The sequence below is a fragment of the Liolophura sinensis genome, chromosome 12, assembly GCF_032854445.1.
Source record: "Liolophura sinensis isolate JHLJ2023 chromosome 12, CUHK_Ljap_v2, whole genome shotgun sequence".
Classification (NCBI taxonomy): Eukaryota; Metazoa; Mollusca; class Polyplacophora; order Chitonida; family Chitonidae; genus Liolophura; species Liolophura sinensis.
In genome coordinates, this window is record NC_088306.1 from 24582537 (window position 1) to 24603834 (window position 21298).

Sequence of the window (21298 nt, forward strand, 5' to 3'; positions counted from 1 at the left end):
TGAATAAATCTGTGCAAAGCGTCGATCAAAAGTCTGAGTGGCGGATAAGGCCTACCTATGCCCTGTACCTATAGCAACGAGTATTCTGCGATTTTAATTTGTATCCAAAATAAAATAAGACAATACTCCATGATCACTTGAAATCCGATCTTTTTTATTCTTTGCTCGTTTCATCCTGTGCTCGCATTGTTAACTACATCTTTTGACCAAACCAAAACGTAGCTTTATTTAACAAGGGAAGATTTCATTCATATACAGATGTAAAAAAGAAACGACATTAATATAAATTTAACTTGTTTCACTCGGAACCCCGTGTGTGTTTGTGTCACTGTTCATCATGAGATTTCTCCTGTTATGAGAGTGTCGTCTGATTCACAGCATTCTAAAAGATCACTGTCTTGAATACATATCTCTTGCATATGCAACGTGTGTTTGTTTTTGTTTAGATGTCTCTCAGAGTCTTGGTTACGCATCTGTTGGACGACAATATTTAACTGCCTCCATGTTCTACGGAAAAACTATAAATTTCACTTTGGCAGCCTACAGTGGAAATCGTGCGGACGTCGCGTTGAGCCACAATCATTCACATTCTAACTCTCACTAAAAGACAGCAAATTAACTTTTCTTTTTGTAAAGGAAAAGGTGCAATATTAAAACATCGTCAAATATACAGCTGAAACCTAAATCGCAAAGTACTATTGCTGATATTTGTAGGCGTTTTGAAATGCCAGTAAGTGTACTCTGGCATAACAATGCCTTCTTTATACATTCACTTACAAACAAAGGCTGTCTCAGTATTCTACCAACTTTGGGTAATAGCTATTCCAATTACTTAATAAACTCTGTCAAAAAAGAAACACGACCCCCGTATTTTAGAGATTTTAATATTTAGTTTTAGGACGGCACAACTTTTTTCTTTTTGAAGACAGAAGTCAGAAATTTGGCAGAATAATAATCAAGATGGTCATGTTTAAAACTGTCTTTTCAAAAGTCATCTCACAGACACCAATTGCTCACCAGGGGGCGTCCTCCTCAGTATCTCGTATGACCACCACGAGCTGCAATCACTGCACGGCATCTCCTTGGACAAGAACGGATAAGACGCCGGATTCTCCCCTGGGGAATGGCCCTCCACTCCTCCTGTAACGCAACGGCGAGCTGTTGAAGCGTCTGTGGCGGTGGCTGACGTTGACGCGCGTGTCGATCCAGAGTATCCCACAGGTGTTCAATAGGGTTGAGGTCTGGTGATTTAGAGGGCCACGGCAAGACATTGACGTTGGAATCCTGCAGAAAGTTCATTGTTTCACGTGCAGTATGACGCCTGGCGTTGTCCTGTTGAAAAAGCTGTGTCTGTCGGTCAATAATCGGGAGAAGGTGAGGCTGTAACACGTGGTTGATGTAACGTTGGGCTGTCAGGTTCCCTGGAACGATCACCAAGTCTGATTTCTGGTTGCACGAGATGGCTCCCCAAACCATAACACTGCCTCCGCCAAATCTGTCCACTTGGCGGACGCAGATGGGCGCAAAGCGTTCATGACGTCTCCTATACACACGCTGTCTTCCGTCGTGACGTGTCAAAAGAAAACGGGATTCATCAGAAAACCAGATGCGCCTCCAGTTTTGTAAAGTCCATATCCTTACCTTGTTGCACCACCTGAGTCGTAGGCGTCGATCTAAGGGGCGTAGTACAGGTCCAACAACTGGTCTACAGGCACGTAAACCCGCTTCTTTCAGACGGTTCCTTATCGTTTGAGCCGACACTCTCCTCAAACCTGGTATTTGTGTTGCAGTCACGGTTGGTAGGGTATGCCGATTACGCAGGTGAAGGACCCGGATGTACCTATCTTGAAGTGGGGTCGTGATTCTTGGCCTTCCACTTCTCGGGCGATCGTTGGTCGAATTAAAGTTGTTGTAACGGCTCCAAAGTCGGGATATCGTTGTTTTGTGAACATTTAGGTGCCATGCAATAGTACCAAAACTTTCTCCGGCTTGAAGACGACCAATGGCGATATTTCGGTCGGCGGCACTCAGTCGCGGCATTTTACCGACTGCCTTTCGTGGACGAATATATGAATAAAATACGAAAGCACATGGGCTTTTATACACCCCAACACTATAACTGCCATTGACATGATTTGCATGTGAATGGTTCTGTGTGCGACGTCAACAGGGTCAGTCCATGCGTTGTGACGTCATAAGCAATAAAATACACTTAGGAGAGAAAAGGCAGTTGTTTGGATGGTAATCTTCATTAAAAACGTGTATAATTTCATTACATTTGGCTAAAATTTAGTTTGGAAGCATTAACTTTATTCGAACGAATTTTTGATATCCGAGGACAGGGGTTGCGTTTCTTTTTTGACAGAGTTTAGTTTATTCGATTTATATCTCGTAAAATGTATATGGAAAAAAGTTTGATGAACCTGACTTGGTCTTTTTAAGCCTGTTTTTTCACTTTAATGACCTACCTTTTGTAAGAGGGGAGACAAGAAGGAGATTGACCAAAGCAGCGCCATAACCGTGTCCAAACAACGTGACCTTCCCGGCATCCCCTGTAAAGTTGGCAATATTTTCCTTCACCCAGTGAAGAGCGGCAATGATATCTAACAGGGCATAGTTACCGGAAGCGATGTTTGTATTCTCTCCAGCAGTGAGATAACCTGCAAACATATCACAGAACATGAAAAAACGATCATTGTTAAACTTTTTTGAAAGTGTGTTTAATATTTAAATTCTTCCCAACTGCATACTGTAAACAAAAATCTTCTACAATCATAAAGTCGATTACTTGAGACCTAAGCTGTATTCTGCTTGAGCTGACAAAAACACTACCACGACAAGGACTCAAGTGACACGTGTCCGGAATTTACACCCGTAAGTGGACAATCCTAAAGCTCTGTGTCAAACATCAATCAAGTAAAATAGTAAGTGATACGAGTGAATAAATACCGATCACAGACCGGTCTAATTGTGAAAAATGAATTACTTCTAACTGAGATGATTGATCAACTCTAAGTTGACTGGATGACTAAACAACATAAGTTGACTGGATGACTAAACAACAATGTCAAATAACTGCTAATAAATTTTATGGACCATATTTTGTCATTTATGTTAGAATGCGTTTAGGAAAATACAACCAGGAAATCAATCGGTCAGTCCAACGAAATGACATGAATGAATTTATTTATTTATTTATTTGATTGGTGTTTTACGCCGTACTCAAGAATGTTTCACTTATACGACGGCGGCCAGCATTATGGTGGGTGGAAACCGGGCACAGCTGGGGGAAAACCTACGACCATCCGCAGGCAGACCTTCCCACTTACAGCCGTAGAGGAAGCCAGCAACTGGCTGGCTTGAACTCACAGCGACAGGATCGCAGAGAGGCTCCTGGGTCATTACGCTGCGCTAGCGCCCTAACCGACAGAGCCACAGAGGCCCCAACACGAATGAGTGAAAAATTACCAGAACATTGTAAAATTTATACACAATATTCTAAAGAAAAGAAAATATTTTGCCATACAATGTTTGGCTCTCGGAGACTTTAGTAAATATTTTTCCCCATCGGAAAATCCCGTTAAAACTGTTTCATCCGCTGAAACGGAAAACATTTTTGTGTATCTCAATTCCTAGTAAAACCAAAGTCAGAAAATAGAAATGAAACAGATGTGAAAAAATTCTCTTATCTGTGTAGAGTTTTACGATATTAAACAGTTGGTAATCGGAATAGATTGAATTTATTCTGAAATAAAGTGGTTAGCGCCTTCTGGGGTATCGAGGAATTGACAATTTTGACACAATGAATGGATTGCGAATTAAATTCTCTCGTGTTGTTCATACCTAATGCACATCTGTATATGACAAACGTATCGGGGGACACGGGTGCCAGAATAAAGTGGGCAACTGGTTATCACATCTATTGCTTATGACGCATACAAATATCACATCTGATGTTCTGTCCATGTCAGGCATCTTCCTGTAAATTTCATTTCCCAAATGGTATATCGGTTAAAATCCACACCTCGACGATTTCATGTATAACACATATAGGGTTTTTTTTAGTGCTCTTCCGAGAAAGACCATAACATAGGCCTTGACCATCTTACCAGCGTTTACAAGTATAATAATGTTTAGTTTTGACACTGTATTCTGCACATTTTTCCTATTGTTTTCTTTTTCTGACCAACACAGACAATAGTTTTCAGAATTGACCGGCATTTCAACCAGTGATCTTCAGTTCACATTTCCGGGGTTAGGCTACTTAACTCAAGCGTTATCAGACCGAAGGTAAGCGACTGTTGACGATTACCTTCATTTTCCCGTCTGTTGTTACGTTTATATCAGTTGAAATGTGTATCAAATGACACTCAAAAAATTCATCTGTTAACTTTAACAGAAAGTCTGTTGTCTGAGTGATGCTAGAATGTATTCTGTTGTTTTAACACAATATTCTGTCATATTCAATATAATATTCTGTTAGTCTAATAGAGTCTTTATGTTGAATTAACAGAATATGTGTGTTACACTTAACAGAACAATCTGTTACAACTGTAGAATACATTCTGGCATCACTCAGACAACAGACTTTTTGTTAAATTTAACACAGGATGTAATAACATACATTGTTTACAATGGGTGCTTGTCCAGACTGCCAGTCGAATAGTTTTTTTTTTGGTGTAGCCAGTTGTGTCGTTCGGAGCCGAATATACTCGTGAAAAATTATATCCATTGCCAAAGGCAACCTTCATCCATAGAAGCGATGGTCGTCATGTATATAAAACATTCCAGACTATGAGGTATAACAAAAACACTAAAATATATTTACCTAGGCTCACAGAGTTTTTTCCCTAGAATTTGTTTAAGTGCGTGCTGATAAGCAAGGACTGCTAATGACTTGTCCATTAACGTGTGAGGCCTTTGTCCTATGTTACAGTCAGTGCAATAACTAACTGCAAAGGTAGAATCGCACGTGAAATAATGTGAACAAAGGGGGGATAACTCTTCCCACTGTGTAGGGACACATTATGATCTGATGAATGTGAGCCTTGAAAAGCTATTTCGCACCCAGCACTCAGATATATATAAAAAAAAGATTCCTTCCCTAAAAGCTGAGAAATTTAGATCCACAAGAAAAAGGATAATATGAAAACAAATTTAAGCTAATTAATTTCGAATGTTGGCATAGGGGAATGGTTGATGATTATCTATCTGACAGTGACTCCGCAAATGTTTTCACCGCATTCTAGCTAAAGTGATGTTTGTTTCACCCATAGGACACAAAAAAATAATGCTCCTATGAAAATTTGTACAAAAATATCGTACGATGATTCGCCTATGCCTGTTTAACTTGGAAAACATGGTAAATATTTTCACTCATGGCTTGAAACCTATAAGATATATCTTATTTCAGGAAATGTTGAACTATTTTATCAATTCAAAAGGTAGTTCTTATTGAATTAGCGTCTAAAGATTGTGTGCACGAGCTACTGACAACAAACACTGCTCTCTTTCCTTCAATGTTAAATATCTTCTTACCTCAAACACGTCACCCAAACATGCTTTATATCTGGACGGAAATGAACGTGAAAAGAACGAATGAGCTTACACAGATGGTCTACGCACTCAACAGCAAATTTGTGTGATTTCCATAAGCAATTTATATAACGTACGTATAACGTATAAATGAAAGAATCTGAAGTTTTATCATGTCCGTTTTCACCGTCCAATATGCCATTAGTTAATATCCCAGCCTACTGTGAGTTCGACCAGCTTATGCTGGCTTCCTCTCCGGCCGTATGTGGGAAGGTCTATCAGCAACCTGCGGATGGCCGTGGGTTTCCCCCGGGCTCTGCCCGGTTTCCACCACCATAATGCTGGCCGCCGTCGCATAAATGAAATATTCTTGAGTACGGCGTAAAACAACAATCAAAAAAATAAAATATCCCAGCCTAGACAGTACGAGCAAATATCTGTTTGGGCATATCTGTTGTCGTATGTCTACCATTAAAATAAAGATGGTCTCTTCACGGAATAATGGCCATCTGTTTCTTAAAGGCGATTTTGAGCACTTTCAGTTATTTTTCTTACCTCTGCTCTCAAACGCTTTTCTACATAAGTAAATGAAATCATATCGTATTGATGTATTTTATCTCTTCGAATGGATTCGTCCTAAATTATCTCTTTCTACATTCTAAATTCTGTGGTGGTTTCCATGGAACATTGCTTTGGAAAATGATAATGAGACTATTGACTTGGAACATGCATTATGGCTGCTACACAAATGTGTATATCGAATCCTAGAATCATTTAGTCCGTTGAAGATGGGTAAATATATGACAGTATAGGCAACCGTACAACTTTGATTTTTGTGGTTGGAGGAGTTGGTTTTGTCCACAGTTAAACAGACATGAACGCTGTGAAGAGCAGTGTTGTAGGTATCTCGTGATTATCAAAGCTATCATAAAGAATATATGCAGTCCGATATTCACGTTTAACCATTTTATATCCTTATAGGCCAAAGCATGACAGGTGGGACAAACAGTAATCGGATTAACAAACTTTAAAGGAGAAGAAAACCTAAAAACATGACACTATGGGCTGAAAAGAGCCAATTGTTTTCTATCTGGTGGTGCCCGCTGTATAATTTTGCCATTTTCCTCGCCATACACGTAAAGCCTGAAAACGGCATAGCTGGCATAAATCGCCGAGTCCATCGCGTCCTCCACCTTTAACACGTTGTAATTTATGTTGGGGGTGTGTAGCCTCTCAGCCAGTGAGAGTCTTGGAAGAAGAGTTCTGCCGGAAATGTACGAACTGCACTTCGGCAGTTTCCGGCAGTAATTCTCCTCCTAACATAGTGGACTTCAGGGCTAGTTCTTAGGCAAAATGGAGTCGCCAACAGCGGATTTTGGCGCTGACTTTATTTATAATTTGTCAACTTGAGGAACGATTAGAATTTTGTATGGAATGCACCCGCGAGGAAAAGCATACTCAGTGTAATAACAGAATGGTATCTTCTCAGTGGTATTTGATTGATATTTAAATTTTCTTTCCTTTAATTAGAACAGATTGCGACATATCCGAGGCGAAATTTTCGGATGCCCGTAAATTGTCCAGCCCTAGTCGTTAAGGGGGAACAAGGGGGACATTGTCTGCAGTTTACGTCCTGCTAGTCATCAAGATAGCCATTGGCCGCATGTACGGAAGGTGAAAAGCAGCTAATGGTTTTAGTTTTTGGTTGGCGGTTTAGTTAGCCTTTCACAGATCATGCAAGGATTAGGGGTTTGGTGAAGTCTGGTTTAGCTACATGTTAAACACGCAAGAGGCAACGCGACGGCAAAGACAAGTAGCCCTATCCGCCTTCCGTAGAAATTGCACGACAGACTTTGTCTGACATAAAAGTGTTAGTAAGTGAGGTGCTTTGACCCGAACATAACCAACCAAAGGTAACGTTGCACGTGGACAATTCTGTGTCCACGTCCAATTACTCAAGGCGACGTCTCGTCAGGTTTGCTCGTGTAGAGGAATCGGGGGCTATTACGCTTGTCTAATGATGTTAAATATAACAAACTACGAGTAACCCGCGATCTGTCCAGCTGGTCATAACGAGGACCGATCAATACTGACTCGACCGCAGCTCGGCTCATCGAGAGCATCAGGGAAGAGATGGTGAAGACAGTTTGCAAGGAACTTGATGTCTTTCATCTCGCCAACAGGTGTGACCACGGACAGCCCAGTCCACGATTACAAGCCGTTTGGTTCTACTGCTGTATCATGACTTCCAGTTTTATTACCGCTGTTTGATCGCTAAACGACCTATGTCCACGTCCAACATGTGTTGTCCCCGCTCCTCGGTGCATTGGGTACTCAATATATTTTGACAAGCTGTGTATGCCGAATACCAAAGGCAATCGTAACAGTAGGGTGCCAGGTTTCGAGGTATTTCATGGAGCCTTTAACCTGACAAGAGTCCTATTCGATAACAGCGCCCTGATACACCTTGTACAAACTCGGTCAAGTATAGTCTATTCTGAGGATGCGCATGAACCAGTAAACACAGAATTCAAGAATTCTAAATGTCATGTAGCACTGGTTCGTAACTCAACGCAATGTCCACATCAGCTTTGGGTTTTCAAATCAGAAACAACCCTTCTTTTGGTTGTGTCCTTTTCGCATGCACTAATCGTTATAACCAGAATCCTCATTCTTCAACTTAGTTAATAAATCCTTGTCGCATTGCTCTAAATCTTCCTCTAATTATGCTTACGAACGTGTAGCCAAGTAATAGTTGGCAACTTTCGGTGCGCAAACTGTATAAATCCCCTTGAATATGTTTGTGCTCATCAAAGTACGAACTCAAACTTCGCCTCTTGTTATCTTTCATACACTTCGGGAAATTAATTATCTATATATAATGAAATGTGACACTCACGGTTACATGCCGATATATAATTGGATTACATATAGGTGTACAACATTCCAATCAAAGATCAAATTAACATCTACATAAGCTCCTGTAGAGGTTACGTAATAAGCCTTCCTGATTTTTTGTTCAAGTCCTGGTGGTATGTTTACATTTAAAGGCAGATTTGGTGCAAGCGTATACATGACTTGGGTTTAGGGTATAGCCTGTCACTGATTGTTAAAGCTCGTCTATCTAACAGCATGCGTGTTTTGGCTCTAATGGGCTTTGGCATCATTTGCGGACCATCCAGCAATTATGGCGTTGTCTACGAAATTGGGCTAATTTGGCCAGACATAGTCGAGTTTCTGAACGACCCGAACTTTTATTCGTGATCTATCTTATTTTGTGTACAACATCAACAGTCTCGCACGCGACTCCCGGAAGAGAGGTGCCCTTTATCCTTGACTGTGATCCGATTGTTTTGTTTGCAAAAGGAAAGACGATGATAACTTTGGACCGGACGGGTTTGGGAGTAAATTAAATTGTGATAGACATGAAGCCGAAGAAACACAATTGGAAAGTATTCATGCCAAGCCTTGTGATATAATTCCTGCGGTGTAGGGTACTGAGTAAAGGCGCGCCCTCCCTCGCCCTCCAGAGCCATCCCCTCCCCCATGCAAATGAGCACAAAAGTCCACTGGCAGCCACAAAGTGCTTTCCTAAATCCATCTTTTATGGCAAAATGGCGTCTAATTTTGACCAGAGACTGTTATAGGAGCAGGAAAAAATCTTAATACAAAATATTAAGAGAGAGGAAAGGAGAAGAATGCAGATTAGCAAACAATAATGAAAACAAAGTGTAACTTTACAGCATTTTACCACAATCTGAAGATAATTTTGACAGTTAGTCATCAAAATACAAACGAGACGATAGGAATTTCCACTACGAAATGCCGCAGGACATACCGTCAAAGTTAGTCAGACTTACTAATTACCTTGATACTTTGGCTTCCTCTCCAAATCCGTAATTATAAATATCAAATATTTCCTGGAGTCTAAATAGATCACATACAATTTTAATAAAAAAAATATAAAACAAACTCGTCTATCGCTATGCCCGTAAATTCCCATGCCAAATGACTAGTGTGTTGCTGTTCGAAACAAGAAGTTCAGATTTAATCCTGTTCACGCATACCCTGTCACGCAATGGAGCGAGTTAGACGGACATTTAATTAAGTTTTAAAACAAAATCTAAGTTTCCAGTTTTCACTTGGGGTTATATTGTGATCGTTTGGTCTCCATGTTTATCATCGTTCACGAAAACAGCTCATATATCGTGGGTGTTTGTTACTCTCAAGGAAAAAAAATGTGTTAAATTTAACAGAAAGTCTGCTGTCTGAGTGACGCTAGGATGTATTCTATTGTTGCTGCATGCTTTTTCTGTCCCTGTAGTGCACATATCTTTTTTATCCAACAACAAACACCGTATACTGGACCAGCAGGATATTGTGTTGACTATCGCACAGTATTATTTATAGGGGATATAACAGAATACTTTCTACTATCTCTCTTACAACAGACCTTTTAAATTTAACAAATCATTTTTTGAAATGTAGGTACAACATCTATTTAGTCTGGTAATTAAAGCATATAGCGCCATGGGGATAGTGAAGAGACAAATACAGCCTCTCAGGCCCTTGGTCATTGAGGTCGCGAGTTCGAATCAACTCTTTGCAGTTTTTGCTGAGGATTTGCCAGATGCCTGGCAAAAGTCTGAGTTTTATTTCGTAAACTCTGGTTTCCTTCACCCACAAACCTGATATTCTGGAGTTTGGCATTCAGTACCAATTGTATCGACGCCTCTGTCACTATTTATAGCACGGTTAATAGTTTTCCCAAAAGATGCCTTCATATGTGATAATAATATTCAACGGAAACTCTGTGTGTATGTACATGTCTGTTATTCGACAAACTCAAAAATCGCTCCTGCAATTGGTGTCTCACATTTCGGATGAACTGTTGTGCTGTATGCGAACAGTAGCATATTGCGTACGTAAACCAGACACTTTTGACGCCACGAGTCCTTCCCTTGTAGAGGTATATTTTTCTTTGCTGTGGAATGAGTGCTGCACCAATTAATGTACACCTTATAATGAAATATGAAATAAAACTGTCCCAATTTTACCTTATGTATACCAGCTGCAAAAGCGCCCACTTAAAAGTATCAACTAAAATGTTAATTTGCACCTTGTTTCATGTGTTTGTTTTCATAAAACCTCACCGGCCACAAATTTATCTTATTTATATCTCTCAATGCACATTTCCTTCCAAATCACAGAAGGCAGCTTTCTTCGGGGTGTGAACATTCCCCACCCACAACATCCGTGCCACGATTACAGCGCAATCTGTTGTCTGTTGGTGAACACAGGTGGAATTAATGTTAACAAGCATAGCGTGAGAGAAACAAGGAAGGTAACGGAATGCAGACGTGGGTACAAATGGAGAAACTAATTAAAAAGAAATAGCGACCTAGTTTGGCCATCTGGCGTGCGTATGTGCCAGTGGTGGGGCAAGCTAATAAAACGCGAGGTGATTTGCCAATCATAATCGACCGTACCTTCTGTACCATGAACGTTGAGAGCAAATCGATACAAAAGCTGAATAGACTATACAGAATTCCGTGTTTAAATCGTTCTAATTTTTATTCCAGATTTGTTGTGTCGTTTTTGAATGAAATTCGTAATGAGTGAGAGAGTGCTTGGGGCCTAACATTGTACTTAACACCTTTTCAGTTATATGAAACGAAGAAATACGTGATGGAAGGATGGCTAGACGTGCTTCCAGTGACAATACAAAGAATTTTGGTACGATGCCAGTGGGCAGGCCAAGTATAGTTTTTCAAACAAAACTGTCAGTTAACTGTCAGTTAGTGAATTAATTATGACAATATGTGACAAAGGGGAAACAACATGTGGCCCAGAGACATGTGGTATAGGCCCAGAGACATGTGGTATAAGCCCGGAGACACGTGGTATAGGCCCAGAGGCATGTGGTATAGGCCCAGAAACCTTGAGACAAACAGTTCTAACTCGACCCTCTTTCACACTTAGCCTTCGACGCAAAATGCATTGTAAACTTAGAATAATAAAAGACCCCCCATCCCCCACAGCTTCGCATTTTCACTTGTTCATTATACATAGTAATCAGTAATACATCGACCTTGAATGGTTTACAATCGAGAACGAAACAAGGTTTGTTGATGGGAAAGTAATTGGATCAATCTTCGGTCAGTAAAACGCCTTTTGCATAAAGCAAGGATCGAATTCACAATATTCTTTACAAAATTACAGGGCTGATCTCTCGAAATGTGTATCAGAGGATGATTTTAACTGATAACGCTGTGTCTCGTTAACTGGGTTAGGTTAACTTCATGCAGAAGTCATTGATTGCGGTCAGTAGCGCTGGTGTGGTCAAATCAAGGTAGTACACACATCAATGAACACCTTGCACTGTCTATAGAGATTACTGTATACTCAATGGTTTTAATGGCAGATTAACACCATTCAGTTTGGTCTTACAATATCACGCCTTTGCCAAATCCCTAGGCCATTTCGATAGGCGGTATTGTATGTACAGGACTATTGGCACAGCCGGCTGGAGAACCGTTAGCCTGGATATGATCCGGAATGCCCAGCTTCTATTGATGGCAATTAAAAATGGCCACTAAAGTGTAGGATCCATAACAATGAGCTTGTTCCAAACGCTCACCCCATAACGGATTCAAACCTTCAACAAACTTTATCTGTACGACCGATCTGATAAACAGTAAACTGTTCATGGATAGCACAACATATGTATGACTGGAATAAACACCATATAACCCGAACAACTGAAACACTTGACGTACCGCTGAATACCATGCATTATTTTAAAGTGTAAAATCCCTCTGTTATAGCAAGAATTGCACACTGTTCTATAAAATAATATTTAACAGGTCTGAAAACTCATTTACTACTTAAGGCATTGTATGCAATATAGAATCTTTAATCGATATGGTCGAGGGTTTCCTCCGGGCTCCGCCCGGCTTCCTCCCCTATAAGTGAAATAGTCTTGAGTACGGCGTAAATCACCAATCAAATAAATAAATAAATAATCGATAATTTTTGACCATACGGATGCCTAACATACTTTGGAATATGAAAACAATATGAGAACTCTGGCATTTGTCTGCCGGTTTCCTCCCACCATGATGCTGGTTGCCGTCTTACAAATGAAACATTCTTGACTACAGCGTAAATTTAAAATAAAATAAAATAAATGAATTTAATTTGTCTGTTTCCAACGATTTTTACAATATCTGTGCATCGCCCTTTTCAACCTGCAAGTTTGGATATTAGTTGGCACTTCATCTTTGTGAGTCTACCAATACGTTTCAGACATTAATGAACCTTTGTCTTGTTTTGATTTTCATATTTTGTTGTATTTTTCTTCATCTGTAAAGAATCCTGTTTTTTCTTCCTTTCTCAAGGATATGTGAAAAAGGATAACAAAGCACATGGGATTTGCGACACTGGTTGACTTGAGGGACCTTCACAGATTTTCCATGTTTTATATCTATATGTTTTGGATCACGTTGACTAAAGTTATAAAGCCCAGAAGGTACAATATGGCAAGCCATTCTCACGCACCCACGCTTCCACCACCCCAACCCTGTTCGACGAGTACATGTATATGAATTCACGTTGGAAAAATATCGTTTCTGATCGAAACAGCTACGATGAAAAGCATCTCAGGCATTCTCTGAATACGAAATCCAACAAAACTTCATGTTTTTGGGGTCGTTAAATCTAATGGACACAAAGAATAAACCGCAAATGGGTAGTTTTTCCCAGAGATTCGATGATGAATTGTACATTTTTTCACTTTGAACCTTTTAATACACTCTAGCATAGTACAGCACGTGGCAATATATTTAATGGTGTTGAGATGGGATGTTAGCACCGGTTACGAGGCCGTGTGTGCCATGAGCTGAGTCTAATAAATATCTCAAAGCGGCATAATTCTCCTTTTTTCTCAGGTTAAATTGCTAGCGGGAATAATTTATGCCCTCAATAAATATATTGCATGCAAAACAGCGAGACCAAGGGTACAATGCAAGGCTAGCAAGAGCGTAATATTGCATGCCAAACCCTTTTTCAAACTGCCTATAAAATACGGAGTACTGAAAGGTGGGGGACATATAGGCTATTGCATGTGAATACAAGAAAAAGGAATGTGACAGAGAGAAGGTGTAATATTGTTTCAATAATTCAGCCAATTAAACATCAATTCAGTAGTTTAAATTCTTTACTTTATTAGTAGCAACAAAAATCGCTTTCAAGTCATAGTTGATAGTTAGATGTTGTTTCAGCCATAGATATCGTTCACGTCCATGAAAATATCTAGCTGTATGCGTATTTACCTACCTGTATGTGTAATTACATCTGCATTACGTAAGTTAACAAATACCACTGGAACAACATTTTAACCGGCTGTTTGAATGTACACACGCTATTTTGCATACGATCTTAAAGTGAACAGCGGTCGAGTATATGACATGTCTTCAAATAACACTATATTCTACCTTACATATTACCTCATCTGGTATAAGAATTATTCAACCAAATAAATGATTGACTTATTGACTGATCCACCAATTTAAGTAGTCATTTGATCCTTCAATCGCTTGATCAATAACTCAATCTATCCGTGAAGGAGGCTACTCTCGATCAAATCCGAAACCTCCACTAATTCTCGGTGTAGACTTCATCCTGGTCTCCATTTTCGATTTAGCCCAGGCTCTGATGAATACTAGTGTTGATGGACATGTCAGGCTAAAGTATCGGCTAACAAACAAAAACTCATTCGGCGGGAAAATGTCCCGGTCTAAAAGAAAAAAAGCAGTAGAATTTCGTTATTTAAGTAGACGCTTTGGAGGAATCAATTGAATCCAGGCTCTTAAGGAAACGGACAAGACCTTTAAACAGGCCTGACACATTCCGCATTTATTGAATGCTTACTTTTCAATTCCCTCCCCAAGAGCATTTGACTGACGCAGTATCTGATTGATGGTTGTACATGAGGTAGGCCATTATTGTCCATTTTGTTCAAAATCATGGAGTAATTCATTGCACCATGATTCAAACAACTCTCGTAGAAATGAACCAGTTGCAAATCAGGTAATAAGTCTAATTTACGAATTAGAAACTGTTGGTGTTCGGGATGCAAGAATAAATCTCGGAAATTGGAAATGAAGCGTACTTAAAAATTATTATTGCTCAATTAGTCAGCTGTAAGTCAGTTTTAACAAGCAGTCTAAAATTCAAAACCATAATGCAAGGTCTTTAGTGTAACGGAAAGACAAATCAATGAATCTGCTAGACGATCTTATAGCCAACCATGTAGCCCTGTACCAGTACGTTAATGAGTCAGTCAGACAGTCAGTCAGTCAATCGGTCAATGAATGTGTCAAACAGATCTGCAGGGAGTCTTTAGTTTGTTACATGGCTAGTCATTCAGCCGCTTCTGTACACAGTCAGCCATCCATTTCCGTAAACACTGAGACAGTTAGCTAATTCGCAAAACAGTCAATCCAGTGACCAGTAACAGTAGCCAGTCAGAAAGTTCTTCAAACAGTGAACCCGACTGTCTCGTGAATGAACGTTCTGGTAATCTGGTAAAGAGAAAGTCAGTCAGTCCTAGAAACATTCAGACAACCAGTCGTGTCTACAGTCACTCAGCCAGTCCTTGGAAGTCAGTCAGTCCTAGAAACATTCAGACAACCAGTCGTGTCTACAGTCACTCAGCCAGTCCTTGAAAGTCAGTCAGTCCGAGAAACATTCAGACAACCAGTCGTGTCTACAGTCACTCAGCCAGTTTTTGAAAGTCAGCCAGTGCACTAAACATTTACTTTGCCAATCCAGAAGACAGTCAGCCAACTGAAACCAATCAGTGAGTCGGCCACGTAAACAATAAACCAATGCTCTAAACAGCCTATCAATCCTGTAATCAGTCAGTGAACCAGTGGGGTAAACACTCATTAAACCAGCCAATTTATCTCATATAGGTAGTCGGCCATGGTTGAAAACTGTCAGAGAGCAAATTATGTAAATACTGAACCAGTCAGTCATGTAAACAGTCATGTACATAGTCATGCCTTCAGTCGTGTAACTTACAGTCAGTCAACCAGTGTTGTAAACAGCCAGCGAGCTTGTGCCCTGAACAGTCAATCAACAAATGCCATTATCTGTCAGTTAGACATTCCAGAAAAGAGTCCGCCAATCAGCTATGTTAACTATCAGTCAACCAGATCTGTTAACAATCAACCAGCGCTCTAAACAAAACAGTCGAGTAAAAAGAAAACCATTGGGCATTTCGTTAGCAAAAATTGGAAAATCTGTACTGTCATGAATATACATTTTTACAGAGAAGTGTGTTTATTTCACACAAAATCGCACAAGCTGTGTTGCTGTTGGACGTATTCAGTGTCACAGTTTAAACGGAAACAGAAGTACGTTTTCATGCTAATGCCAGCAATACTCTCAAGACATTTGCATAGTCCACAACTAGTTACAGACATCAATGGAAAGTCGTTATCGAAGTTTCCTGATCTCGATTTGTTTATCGCCATAATTATTATTTTTATACAATCAAATATCGATACCTCATGTTCATTTGTCGGCTTGATAAATGGATCACTCCTATCAGTGTATGTGTAATTTTGCATAGATACATAATTTTCCGGAAACCCGTCAATGCTAGTGATTTATGGATACAACAATTCATGTATAGGCATTGCAGGATTCCTCCGTTTCATATGGAAAATAGGCTGTCGCTTGTACCTAGTTTTATTTACAATTGGAAGAGATTTTACACATCTTTATTGGCGGTTTCGTCCAAGGATCGTAAAAGAGCCAATCTTACTGTCACAACTTTTTACAAGTATGAGAAATTGCTGAAACTGTTTACTGTACCTGGTAACATAGATTTGATAAACTGTGCGCAATCAAAGTAAAACACAAGATGCTAAATCGTCGACGTTTTACTTCGTTGGTAGGTTGGTTAATTGGTTGATTGCTTCGTTGGTATGCAACCTTCTTGTGGCAGGGCGAATCCATTACACCAAAATACTGCCGCTACTGAGATATTATGCCGAAGACACCAGACATGATACCCCACCCAGTTACATTATACTTCCAACCAGTCCTGTTTCCTTGCTCTAATCTCTCAGTACTGAGCGCCAATTTATAAAGTTTTTGATGTGACCGGACCCGTTCAACACTAAGGCAGTCCTGCCGAACTGATTCCTGTCCTTTTGGTCTACGCTGTCTTGTATCAGTACTAATACTATAACATAGGCATTACTACCTGAGAGAACAGTTGTATTAACAAATGAATGGTATTGATCGATCAGTAATTCGGTTGATAAATCAACAGACAGATCAATTGGTGATTGAGGCTATCAATCATTGGATCAACTCCCAATACTTCCACGCCAATCGCCATTTGTGCCCACCTCAAGCCCATTAGTCTGGTACAGAAAAGAGAGTATCTGGCTCCATAGCCATCATCTACGAGAATCGCCTACTATGAGATGAGATTGTGATGCAAATAGTGGCCATTCACATCCACTGCTCACGTCTTCATCTCTTCGCTCCCACTCCCTCATCCACCTTTAATTTCCCATACAGAATAGTTAACACAATAGTTACCAGTCATCGAACTTTTGCCCTACCCGCTTCTAATAGACGCCCAAAAAGAACGTTCGGGCCGAACCGTATAACAGGCAGCGCATCCTTTGATTCAAGATGGCCGCTATTCTAATCAGAGGCGATAAGAAAAGCTCACCCAAGACGCCGAGCCGGTAATTGAGTGTGATGACAATCACCCTGCCGTAACTGGCCAGGACACTGCCGTCGTAAGCGTTGCCGGTGCCGCTATCGTAGGACTCTCCATGGATGAATACCATCACGGGAAACTGTGTAGTGTCATTATCATCTGAAAGACAGGAAAAATTATCAAAGGTTAAGTATCAGATAAAAACCAAGAGACGCCATCAAAGTCGAAACGGCGTTTGATCACTAGCGAGCCACTCGCTTTGTCACCAAAATATACTCAACCATGAATGTAATGAGCAGTAATAAAATCAGTGTAACATTTGGATGTTATCTCTGCGAACTTAAGAAAGGGACGGTATATCAACTCACATTGGGACATGGGACCTAGTACAAATCGTTTTATGTACCAAGGTGAACCAGTCCCAGACGGTATAACGGTGCGAACAAATTAGACGAATAATGTTACTCTAGTCTTCAGATTTCATGCCTGAAGCGTCAGGTACACATTACTAGATTTTAATAAGAATGAGAATCGCTTGATATATTTCTTTTCTTTGAACCATATTACAACTTACAATATAACATTCTTCCGAACTCGTCCGGGAATATTGGTGAAAATAAAAAATGATATATTTTTTTATTTCTTAATCCATCAATAAATGAAATAATGTAGAATACGTTCGTAAACCCATATTCGACATATACAAAAGCATTACTAACTTAGGGGGATTACACCGTGAGTTACGTCTTCTAAATATATGAAATATATATATAACCGGCTCTCCAGATTTGAACAGAAAAGCTTTTCATATCCAAGGCATGTACTTATTTACATATTTAATGTCGCTATTTTGGCATCGAAAAGAAAAACGAAATATGTGTAGTCACAATGGGAGAATGAGTATTTTTACTTTCTTTGTGCTGCAACAGAAGGAGTTATTCGCATGTGGGTATGTTTGTGTGGAGAACAAAGCGAATTGCATATGTATACAGTAACACTGCATGAATTAAAATTATGACCTTCTTTGAATGAGAAAGGTTCTTTTTAACCACTTGATGACCACAGTTCTCAGAGCATCGTTATCTGTAGCACACCCCCAAGATTGTAATCATTCACCAGAGTCCATGCCCAGCCAAACCTGGCTCACAAATCTTACCCCGACGTCCGATTCCTCTAACCTACACGGTATCTTTGAAATCGTCTTTGCGAATCCAATAACCAGACAGAGTGCGGAGTCGGCAGCAGTCTATTTCCTTTAGGCCTACAGTCCTCTCTTTAGAGACCACAGCCCATTGAGCGTATGTCTGCTAAGGTGGGTCATCCATCAACATAACCATGGGGACCCATGCAGTTTTTGGGGATACCTACTCCAGACTTACCCTACCCAATTGCTGAAGAAGGCCTGAGAGTACAAGGCGTCTGCCAAGCTAGTTTTGACAACCACTAGCATTTAGAAAATCCCTAAAAACCATTTATCAAGATACTATTGCAGACCGTAAAATCCTGCCTATAGCGGAAGATAGGTTGCCTCCGGGCTTTCGTCCCTTGGGTTTTTGGCACGGTGCCAAATATCTTTTGTTAAGTTGGTAAGAGGAAATTTCTAACGGAGGGTTATAAGGCATGTCGGCTGTGTCAAGACGGCTTGCTTCGTGAATGGTAGTACACTCAGCACTAGATAATAACATCCGAGTGAACCCAGGCCGAAGAACCGGAGTTATCTGCCTTGATAGGTATCTTCTGAGTCGGAGGTAAAATACATCATACTCGGAGCAATAGCAAAGGTGAGGAGGTCGCGAGATTACGTGAACTTTAATGTCGTGGTGAATTTATCTCGATGTGATTAACAGCGGCGCGCTGGGATACAACTTTGTTCGCTCAACCAATTTGCTGTTTAAAATTGTGCAGCGGGCCATTGCTGATAAGGCTCAACCTCAGTCTATCTTTCTTTCCAAAAGAAAGCCATTTACAAAAACTTTTCTTCGGAGATACATAGTTGCTGTCTTCAAAGCTTGCAGAGTGGAGGCGGCATCCGAGTACGTATGACTTTGAAAGCGAGTTATGATGTTGAAAGCGATATCTTCAGAGGCAGTGAAAAACTAGTGACGTTTTCATATAGCCAATGTTTAGGTTTAAGTGCTCCGATATTATCTTTGAGTGAGCAGCGGGAGGTTTTATCAGATTACAGGCTTTTCTACATAAGTAAGCCACGAGTCTGCTTTGGTCTTCGCATGGGTGAATGGTAATCAAATGAATTCAGCGGTTATGACTGTAAAATACCGTTTAGAGATTCCCGATGGCGATTCCAGATTGTCTGGAAATTTGATGTCAAAAACATACAAAGAATAAGCTTTCCAGTAGATTTATCGCTCTCTCATCCTTATAGTCTTCGTCTCAGATGCCCAAAGATTTACGTTGTAGATAGCAGTAAACCAACTTTAATAAAGAATTACGGCGGTACTGATGTTGTTCTCAATAAATATAAGACCATGCTATTCGTGTTTCTTCACAATATATTAAACAGAATATGACAAACGGCATATCGAACGCCTATTGTGGTACACTCCCCGTAGTGTCTATACCATAAAAATAGGAGCAGTTTTAAAGGATGTTTAGCACTGCAGTTACTTGCGAACTTATTGTCTTCATTTAGATGATGCATTACAAGCCATTAAAAAAGACTTCGGAAATCCTGCATTTTATTCTAATTTTAGCCTGCTTTTTAATTTTTTATACATTTTGTGGTGCTTTATGTTTTTAATTTATTAGTGAGAGATACAAAAAAGTTGTTGTAAAGGTGGCGTCCGATCATAATCATGTGGCACAAAGGGCGATTTTTGTAACATACATGGATGTTTTCATGTCTATTGTGAGTTTTTATTGGAGCACAGATTGTATGGAGAGAGTAACAATGTTATACATTTAGCGGTAACTTTTTAAAGGAAAAACCTACACATGCGTTCTAAAACAGGGCTATTCTAACTGCAGCATAGCATAGTACGTGTAGTTCTATACATAAACGGCACTTAGGCTGCTGCGTCCACATTTCAAACGTCTTCATTAACAAGACAAGGGCTGACAGAATAATATAACCGCATACGGATAGAGCTTATTAACTCGGGCTAATTCAATCTCAAACGAGAGTACAAGGTGACGTCATTTCCGCCCTGCGCTGCTTCAGAGCCTATCATTTTGGACTAGCATGTTGTGAATTGTTAACAGCCAATCATTTCACTCCTGTCAGAAAAGACATGTGTATCTACAAAAAGTAACTTGTGTCAAGTCGCACCACCCACTCTTACACTTTATGTTCCATGTTAGTTCGAATATCCAGACTGGTACCCGTTCATTTTTCAGTTTTAAATAAATATAATTCAAAATGTGACGTATGACTAGTTGGGATATAAGATGACTATATTCTGCACTGATATTCCCATATGATCATGCCAGTTATAAAAAGCCCGTTCAAATAGAACTGGTCCCAGAGTTTAAATACTGTCGATGAGGCACGGCATGACATGAATTAAGACAAACAATTCTGATGGGGAAAGACTATACTCAAAAATAAGAAGCTTTTTTCTAGCCTTTGTGAGAAAGGTATTTTTTACAGGCTAATGCAGACCTATGTCCCACTGGAGTTCAAGATAAGCCCAATTCACACAGTGTCTTCAAAAAATCATCGCTCATCTTTTTCTTTTCGTCTGAAAATGTAGTCAGCTTTCGTTAGAGAATGTGTCTTGTCTGTTGGCTTATACCCTTTTTTCTTAATGGACCGTACAGAGTTTTCGAGAGTAACCCGGAATTTAATGACGGGATTTTTGAAGGCACATCTCAATTGCATTTTCTTTGAAGAAGCATATCGAGAGTCTTGAAAATTCTTTTCCAACATGGGTCGACGCAATTTTGTAATTTGCGTTATCGGCTGTGGATTTAGAAGAGTGCCATCGGTGAAGCCGGGGACGCGGCCTTATCGGTCATCTCAGGCTAAAGAGGAGGGGAATTCTGGTTTGCGGGTAA

General features: G+C 40.0%; 1 protein-coding gene across 1 annotated transcript in view; it reads right to left on the bottom strand.

The window, feature by feature from the left end:
* The window catches only part of LOC135479365 (neuroligin-2-like), a 43349-nt gene extending 25935 nt beyond the window's left edge, over positions 1-17414 (bottom strand). Inside the window, exons 1-2 of the mRNA XM_064759189.1 lie at positions 17294-17414; positions 2469-2660 (exon numbers count right to left, since the gene is read on the bottom strand). Of these exons, the coding sequence (XP_064615259.1) occupies positions 2469-2660; positions 17294-17414 (313 nt within the window). The remainder of the gene's footprint in view (positions 1-2468; positions 2661-17293) is intronic.
* Between the last annotated feature and the right edge of the window lie 3884 nt (positions 17415-21298).